Here is an 8,889-nt window from a genome sequence, read left to right on the forward strand (position 1 = left end):
ATAAAATATATACAGTATATGAGGAACTGAACTAACCCTAAGAAATAGTTTATTAAAAGAGCCTAGGCAAAAGCTGCTTTTGTCTCAATACGATTCAAAAATGTAGAATAATGAAATTTTAAAATGATCCCTGTTTGCAAATTATGTTATTATAATAGCCACTATGTAACATTTCTTTAGTACTAGCATTACCAATATGCAGGCAATAATTTAGGATTTTGAAGGCAATAAATTTTCTACCTTGCATTCTCAAAACAATTAATGATAACTAAAAGAACACTAAGCATACTCTTATTATTCTGAGGGGGAAAATCATCTGTTCTCTCTATGTACAATATTTACATACATATTAAATAGCACTATTACAACTTGAATTGGTCATTGCTTTAACATCTGGTCCATTGCAATGTTGTGAGCTAAACAAGTTAGTGCTACCAGTTCCCAATAAAAGCTGGTACTTTTTCGGGAATGTTTCAATTTCGCTCCAATGGTTTTTTTCTCTCCACAGGATGTAATAGTTTCCCCAACCCTAAAAATGTAACAGGTACTTCAGGGTGGCTATACCAAAGTTGTGGAATGCACTTCCTGAAGAAATACATAACTATACCTCAGTGACCATAAATGTGAGGCCTACTATTTTTGACAGGTATATCCTAGCTATTGTATGCAGGCACAGCAGGAGTAGTTGGTGCTGGGTATTAAAATTAGGAAATGTTTATGGTGCTGTGATCCTTTGGCTGTTATCTTGTGTTTTTAGTTATATTTCTATGGTTTTTGTTTTATTTAGATGCTTTAATGTATGCTATCTCAAGGTCCTATTGAGTAGGCAGTGTACAAATAAATAAAGTCACCAAGCTTTTAAAAAATTCCTGTTTCATTCAATAGTATTGCTCTGGGGATTCTTTTGGCCTACTAAAGATGTGGGATAGAAATAGATCTCGATCAAGTCTTGATTTTCAGTTCCAGAATAAAGTCTCTAGACCTTGGGGGGGTATTCTAAAATGGATGTGAACATTGAGTCTGTATGCACACCAACTTAAGAGAAGCTTGTGCCTTGCCTCAGAATGACCAAGGACTGGGCTCTTAAGGAAATAAAAGGGTTTGGCCTATCCAGGAGGAAATGAAGCCGAGATGTGAGGCTGTGAGTCCTAGGAAAACCTCTCTCCAAAAAAGAAACACTCTTGAAACCAACCACAGCTCCTATCAAAAGAGCTCCACAGAATGGAAGGAATCTGGTGAAGTATTTAACTGGAGTAAGGACCTCTGAAAGATAAAATATTGCTTCTGTTTGTTCAGAACCCTCTAAAATCCAGTCAGCATTTGTGTGGAGCACAATCTAGGGCAAACTGCTCAAGGGCCACACTGTTCACCTTGAATGACCCTCAGCAAGGAGACATCAAAAGTCTTTGCAACAATATGATATATGCTTTGAGGTTGATCCCCAGATCTAAAAAGAAACAGCAACGTTCAAAAGCTACAGAGTCTCACTTTCATTTTCTTATCAGTGTGGCTATACAACATTGAGAGGGGAGTGTTTTACTATACACCTTACTCAGCCCTGCCCCATCGTGTTCTTCAGCATAAGCTTATAGCTTAAAATGCTGCTTTTTGCTGACCAACGTCAATATCTGGAATACTGAAGCCAGTCAGCCCACTGTTAATGAGCCTATTTCTATGAAAGTAGGTCATTCTCCCCTAGTATTTTCCACCATCTCCAACTCAAGTGCTTTTTGATTTACATGTTCATAATAGATGCATAAATTCTGATATTCGCTGTAGCTGCTTTTAATAATCCTTGTTCTTATCTCAACACCACTCGTGAAAGTTGCATAGCTGTACATTTTCACAACCTTAACATTCAAGCTGCCTGGATGGGAAATGTGCATGATCCAGATTCATACATTGAGGATGCGAGATGGCGCCTGGAAAACGGCAGAAGGATTCGGAGAAAACTTAGTCTTCATTTCTGGAATCTGGAGAGAAGAAAAGGCGCATGGTTAGGTCCATTGCTACATACAAGAACATCATCGTGGGCTCCAGTTACTGGCTGTAGACCTGTAGCTCGGTGGCAGAATATCAGTTTTGCATGCAGAAAATCGCAGGTTCAATCCTCGGCATCACCCTGTTTGAAACCTTGAATAATCACTGTCAGTCAGTGTAGACAGTCCTGAACTAGCTGGGCAAACAGTCTGACCCAGTATAAGGCCTTTGTACTCATGTTCCTATCTTCAAGAAGACCAAGAAGGGACCTGCTGTATCAGAGACGTGCTCTTCCAGATATTGATAGACTCCAGCTCCCTTCAGCCCCAGCCAGCATAGCCAGTGGAAATTACAGTCTAGCAATATCTGGAAGGCCACAATTTGCCCACCCCTGCTCTACATGCTGGGAAATATTAAAGGGTCTCCTCACTATTCAAAAGATACTCTTATTGTCAGACCTGCAGCCAATTTATACACTGATCTACAGACAGAATCCAGCCCTGTTATTAATACAAGGCCTGTGCACTGCAGAAATATGGTATGTGACATAATTCAATGAGGTTTGGAGTCAAGAAGCTGAATTTTATTTGTGCTTATATTAGGCTGAGGGGAAAGAAGTCTTTTCCACGGCCACAAACTGTGCTTTGTGGACAAGACGGGAGGCTATATTCAAGTGAGGTGCCCGAGGGCTGGTTCAAAGAAATTCGCCCACTCGCAGCTGCCGCTGAAAAGCTTTTTAGATTGGCATCCTCAGTGTCTTTCACATGCATGCAAGCTAAACCCCACACTTGGTTGGACCAGCTCACTGAGGAGAGCTCAGATGTTACTCCCTGCACATGAATGGTCAGGAAGGGGCAGATCTTTTCAACTGCAATGATGGGCAAATGAGCTACGGAAAGGGCTGTGCAGCATATGATTTGCATGCACAAAAGCCCCAGGGCCTCCAGGTGGGGCTGGAGAAGGTAATAGTTTGAAACTCAGAAGAGCCACAGTCACGTCAGTGTTGACAATACGAAGTTTGATGAACTAAAGGTAGCTCCCTGTAAGTACATTTGAACTGGTGGCGATCTTTCTGCCTGTGTAAGGCCAACATGCAAGCAGTAATAAGGTGGAAAGGGGAAGAGAACCCCTGAAAAACCCTTACCATGTTTAGAATTGCAGACTTTATTCTTCCTCAGATGCCTCCCTGAAGGAAAAGTGGTTTTTTTATTGATAGCTGGGGATAGGGTAGAATTGGAAGTAAAGCAACTCAACCCCACGACAGGAGCCTTCTCCCAAATATCTCCCATCCCAACACCTTATGACATTTACATAGCTGATCACGTCCATAACATCATGTTCATAATATGGCTGAGAGTTTAAATGCATAGTCAACTCAACATATCCTCCTCACAACTGGAATTTCACTCGATGTTTGGAAATTGATTGAAGGAATAGCACAGATGCAAAAGCTTGGAGGCTTAGGAAACAAACTCTCCAAGCTGTACCTGATCTGTTTTAAAAAATGGGTTAAACACTACAAAGTATATATTTCTGAAGATCTCCTGAATCAATGGGTATTAATAGTGCTGAGTTGTTTCATGTTTTTATAATGCTGTTAATTTTATATTCATTTAGCTACCAGAATTTTGTCAGCTGCAAAATCCTTGGTCAAAAACAAACTGGGGAACCTTAAACGGAAACAGGACCAGGCTGCTATATAATTTCATCAGGAGCTCTTCTTCTTCAAGGATGATTTTAAAATGGAGATCTACCTGCCTAAATTAATACATTGCCCTCCAGGGATAGCTTTTCTGCATTAAGATATCAATCACAGCCTACAAAGGTGCTTGAAGGTCGTCACCAGATTAGTCTTGAATGGCGCCAGTGTATTTGTGATTCTGGAGATAGCGAGGATTTCCCAGATATTAGAAAGAGATGGCTTTCTGCAGGGAGAATTAGTTCTGTGCCCATTATAGCCAAAATTACATTTAAATGGCATGGGGATTATGAGATGTATAGCCTTGTTTGCCCTCATAGCGAGCAGAATTAGAGCCAAACGGATTAGCCTTTAGGGCAGCAATTGAGTGAAATTACTGCTGTCTTACTGGTGCGATTTTTCAAATAACAGTTTGTTTATGAACTATATTGTTATAATAGATGGTTATGATAATTCTGTATGAATTGAGTGTAATGCATGTTTATATTTGTTTTCTTTTCAATATTTCCTTTCTGGCTCCTTTCATTAACCAACTTGATTGACTGACTCTGCAGAAAAGCTCTTGCGGTTGCAATAGACCACTTTAAGCTGTCAGATCCTGGGCCTAATTCAGCTCTAGTTGTGGGTACCAACTCCTAGCTTTAGGTTATGAATCCCTACCTGCATAAGAAACACACATCTAGCCAGCTCAATGGGGCCCAGATGAGAAGCATAATAAATATGGAGTGCACATCTGGATGCACATCTGCAGAGCAGCTCCCTGGCTGAATCATGGCACTGGTCTTTTTGATAGGTTAGCTACTCTTTTGAAAGTTGAAACATTACTCGTGATGTGTACTGTTTTCCTGGGAATCCTACTCACATTAGCAAACACCTGCATTTCAAAGATTTTGCAAAGTTCATTTACCTTAAAGTCTGCTTTGTAGCTGGATTCTTGCACAAAGTGATCCTCTGGAATAATGAAACCCTGTGTCGTCTTTGTAGGCCTTGATCGTTTTGCTCCAGTCCATGGACGATACTCATGCCTAAAATGAATTTGTAAAGTGAAATAAATGTGTCTAAAGGTACAAAAAGTGGGCACCGCTACTCAGAAGTAGACAAAATTAGCTTGTTTATAATGTTGGTAAAGGTAAACTGCAATTATCTATCCACATGTATTTAATATAAAAGTAACAGGAAACACTTTGAAAGCAAAGAAAAACAAGGCATAGAGAACTGGTGCTGAAATATCTGTCCCTTGCCTTGTATTGGAACACCTACAGACATTACCTGCTCCCAGGCAAATGCCTTAACCTTCCGTACCCTTGATAACAATTGAACACCTTTGCTATTTAGAGAGAGACACTTGATTCAGATTCAACAGCTAGCATTATCAATACACCACTGACATCCTAATAATTGCTTGGCCAGCATACAAAACCATGCTGTGCACAGAACAGCTGTCCTTTGCCAGAACAAGCTGAGTCAAGATTAAAAACAAATTAAAAGGCATTTGGGGGTTTTTAAGAGCCAGATTTCCAGAGAGTTAAATAATCTGGGGAGCAGGAAAGCAACCAGTGAGCCAGTCTGAAGGAAGTCTGTCTGCACTCAGAAGGGAAAAAAGAAAAGAAAAAGAAAGGGCTGGGTCAAGCCAGGGCTTTTTGAAAGCCTGATCAGATAATCTCACTGATTGCATGATGCCCTGTCTGTAGCATCAAGGTCTTGCTGGTGAGCCCTGCAAGATAAGGCAGAGATAGGACCCCAGCACCTGGAAAAGAGGCAGAAAGTGCTCACCTGAGAAAGAACAGGAAAGACAAAAACACGCTCTGCTATTTGTTTTCTATATATTCATTCAATACTCCATGCAATAGTGATTTGTATTCTTCCCAGTGGATCATAGTGGAAGAGGGAGAGCAATGCATTTGGGAATTAAGTCTTGCAGACTGACAGCTGTATCCAACTATTATACTCAAGAGAGTAGACCCATAAAAAGAACTTTCTGGCAGTAAGAGCTCCTCCACTGGCTACCTCAGAAAGCGGCAGACTCCCCTGGAGGTTTTTGAGAAGAGGTTGGATGGCCATTTGTGAGGAATTTTTTAAAACTGGGATTCCTGCATTGCAGGGGGCTGGACTAGATCACCCCTTCCAGCTGTATGATTCAATCAAAAGACTTGACTAATTTGTCAATTGATTTCAGTGGGTCTACTCTTGAATATGACTTAGTTGGATACAATCCTATGTAATTCTATCTCCCTTTTAAATACTGGGGTTAGCAGCTGCAACATTTATTCATAGGCAATATATTTAAGCTGTTTGGGTGCTTTTTTAAAAAGGAAAGCATTGCGATGACTAGGGATGTGCATGGGGGGGAGGGAACTGGGAAAGTATTTCAATGTGATTTGGAAAGTACTGTGGAGTTCTCAGTATAAGAGGTGCCATCTACCCAATGTCAGCTTGTCAGGTTCTGGAAATCCTGTCTTCCTGAACCAAGATTTGGTTGTGGTGACCTGGACTACTGCATGTATCATGCTTTGCCTAACTGAAAGCACTTCTGTATAGCGGAAAAATATGTGGTCGGTGGGAGGGTCGGGGATCTGCATATATATTGTCACGTGTCAAGAACTGCACACAGAAGCATGTTGCTTCACTGAGATGCCACAAGGACCCTACCCTTTCAAGCGAATGTACCAGGACTGGAAAGACCCAGGTTAAAATTTCCCCCAGTCATGAAGCTCACCGGGCAACCTTGGGCCAGTCATTCAGTTGCTCATCCTAACCTACTTCACAGGGCTCTTCTAAAGATGTAACTGGAGAAATGGAAGCATGTATTTAGTTCCTTGGAGGAAATGCAGGAAAAGCGAGCATGTAAATGGCATAAATGCAATGTTAAAATAAAGCAATACGGACAAGCAAGCAGTGAATGCAATAAGGAAACCTACCAAATGCAGGTTCCCTACTCCTATTCCCCAGCACAGAAATGCTTTATCTGCAGAAAATGGTTAACCCTTGGGGAGGAAGATGAAGTGAATGTGCTCCACACATGCTCAGGGACACCCTTTTTCTTTGCGTCTTTATTCCTTCCAGGGCTGAGCTCTGGCCCATGTGTGTGTAAGGGATGGGGTAGAGGGCAGGTGGAGACGTTCTGCAGGAGCTAAGCCCTGCTAAGAAAGAGGTCCCCTCCCTCCCCAAAAAGAATCCCCGGCAGCGGCCCCGATTCAGCGCCTTACCTACCTGTAGGAGGAGGTTTCGGGGCCGCCTGGCGGCGAGGAGGAGGACCACACCTGCTTAAAGCCGCTGTACTTGCTGCCCACCACCTCCTGCCCGGCTGCCGGCAGCACGTACACGTGGGAGCCCCCCGGGATCGCGGCGTGGGAAGGGGCGGCCGGGGCGGCGGCAGCGGCGGCGGGGGGCGCCCCGGGGGCTTCCACCCGCCTGTACTCCCCGATCCAGGGCAGGGCGTCCCGCTTCTGCACCGGCCACGCTTGGAAATCCTGCTGGTACTGAGTCTCGGCGGCGAAGGGCTCTTTCCGGTAGCCGCCGCGCGTCTTCTTCGACGGCTTCCTGGCGCCCCCCAGGCCGTCCTGCAGCGACGGGGCGGACGCCGAGACGGGCAGCGAGGTGGTGGCGGCGGCGGGCGCCCGCGGGTGGGTCTGGTGTAGGCGGCTGCTGGTGCTGCCACCTGTTGGGATCCGAGGCGGAGGCGGCGGCGGGGCGCCGGCCGTGTCCGTCCCCTCGTCGGCCGGCTCCTCGATGTCGGAGTAATTGTGGATGGTGAGCGGCACGGCCAGGTCCGACTTGTCCAGCTGGTTCCAGAAGCGCGCCAGGCAGCAGACTCGGCTGATGCAGGGCCAAGCCATGGCGGCGCCACCATGCACGGATGCGGGGACGGGAGGAGATGGAGGGAGCAAGAGCGGGAGAGGAGGGGGAGTTCTGCAGCAAGAGTGGCGGCTTCCCCCCCTGAACGCAGCAACGCTCCCAGCTCGCCCCGTCGCTTGCCAATAGCAGCACCTCCTCCTGCCCACTTGCTTGCTCACTGGCTCGCCCCCCCCCCACTCTTCTCTTTCTCCACCCCCCCTCCCCACTTGGGTCAATATCAGTCCCTCTTTAGAAGGCTGCCAAACACGTGATGCCCCTGTGCACCATCACCGCCCCCCCCCCCCGCGACAGAAGGAGCTTAATGCAGCAGCATCTGCCAGGGATACAAAAAGAACTTGGGGGGGGGGGGAGAAGAGGGAAGTGGGGGCGACACACACATAACCCCGGTCCCAGAGCTTTGTGCCATCCCCTCCAAGGGCTTGGCGCTCTCTCTAGCAAATGCCCTGCACCACTTGCCTCTTGAATCGAAGGCAACCCGGCTCCATCGGTATGCAGATCGACGCGCCTTTAAAGAGATGCTAATAAAGCTTCGATTATGCTGGAAGTGCATGTCCACTGCAATCCGTGATTGGCAGTTGGTGGGGGTGTGTGATTAGATCAGGCGCGGATGGGGGGGGGCAGTTGGATTAGTCGCTAGGGTGACCCATCATGAATCAAAGCAAAAGGAGAAAGAAGCAAGAGGCAAGGTCTTTAGGATATTTTCCAGATGTTCACAAGAGAACTTGGGGCCATATGCACAAATTGAAGGAATATGCACTGCTCAAGCACCGAGATGAGCATTCCTTTTCCTCCAGGCTCTCCTTAGCTTGCTCCTCTAGTGGTGTATTTAGTACACAAGTGTTTTTTAGAATCAAGGAAGAACGCACCTTCTGTCCAATAAGAATGCATGCCAAATACACACAAAAAGTAAAGGTGGCTGATGCTGAACACTCTGCATGTAACAACAGTTCACATGGCTTAGTATATGCTAGAAGCAAACTTTTTTTTTTCATGTGTGAAGGAGATAATATCGTCTCCAGTGCACAGCAAAGCAACTAATCAAGGTGGAAGTTGTTCTTTGGGAAACAAGCTGAAATTATCTACTTTCCTGAGAGCCAGCTCCACTCAAACACAGTGGGACTTACTTCCATATAAACATGCAAGGGATAAAGCTGTCAAGCATCTTTACAGACAGCTAAAGGCTGCAATATAACTGACACCATCAGTTGCATAATTAAAATTCACCATTGTAAAAATGCTCCCAGCTGAAAGATATTGATTCTTATAAGATTAGTTCCAGTCAAGTAATGAAAAATGCACAGAATACAGGATTAATTAAAAGATGCCTGTTTTAAAAGTGGATATCCCTGGTCAAT

The 8,889-nt window shown here is 44.9% G+C and overlaps 1 protein-coding gene across 1 annotated transcript; it reads right to left on the reverse strand.

The window, feature by feature from the left end:
• Window positions 1-778: 778 nt before the first annotated feature.
• Window positions 779-8,086, reverse strand: MAP6D1 (MAP6 domain containing 1). Its single transcript, XM_083441265.1, has 3 exons — window positions 6,890-8,086; window positions 4,587-4,704; window positions 779-1,973 (listed from the first exon to the last, which is right to left on the reverse strand). Exons 1-3 carry the CDS (start codon window positions 7,513-7,515, stop codon window positions 1,896-1,898), a joined length of 822 nt encoding a protein of 273 aa, XP_083297391.1. The 5' UTR covers window positions 7,516-8,086; the 3' UTR covers window positions 779-1,895.
• Between the last annotated feature and the right edge of the window lie 803 nt (window positions 8,087-8,889).

The sequence above is a fragment of the Podarcis tiliguerta genome (genome assembly GCF_965153285.1).
Source record: "Podarcis tiliguerta genome assembly, chromosome: 5".
NCBI lineage: Eukaryota > Metazoa > Chordata > Lepidosauria > Squamata > Lacertidae > Podarcis > Podarcis tiliguerta.

Bases quoted from the DNA above. Each gene is read 5' to 3' on its own strand.
- MAP6D1 (XM_083441265.1), bottom strand. From the start codon at position 7,515: ATGGCTTGGCCCTGCATCAGCCGAGTCTGCTGCCTGGCGCGCTTCTGG. The intron at 4,705-6,889 runs GTAGGTAAGGCG...AATTCATTTTAG, and splicing joins CCCGAAACCTCCTCCTACAG to GCATGAGTATCGTCCATGGA. The intron at 1,974-4,586 runs GTAAATGAACTT...TCTTCTCTCCAG, and splicing joins GCTACAAAGCAGACTTTAAG to ATTCCAGAAATGAAGACTAA.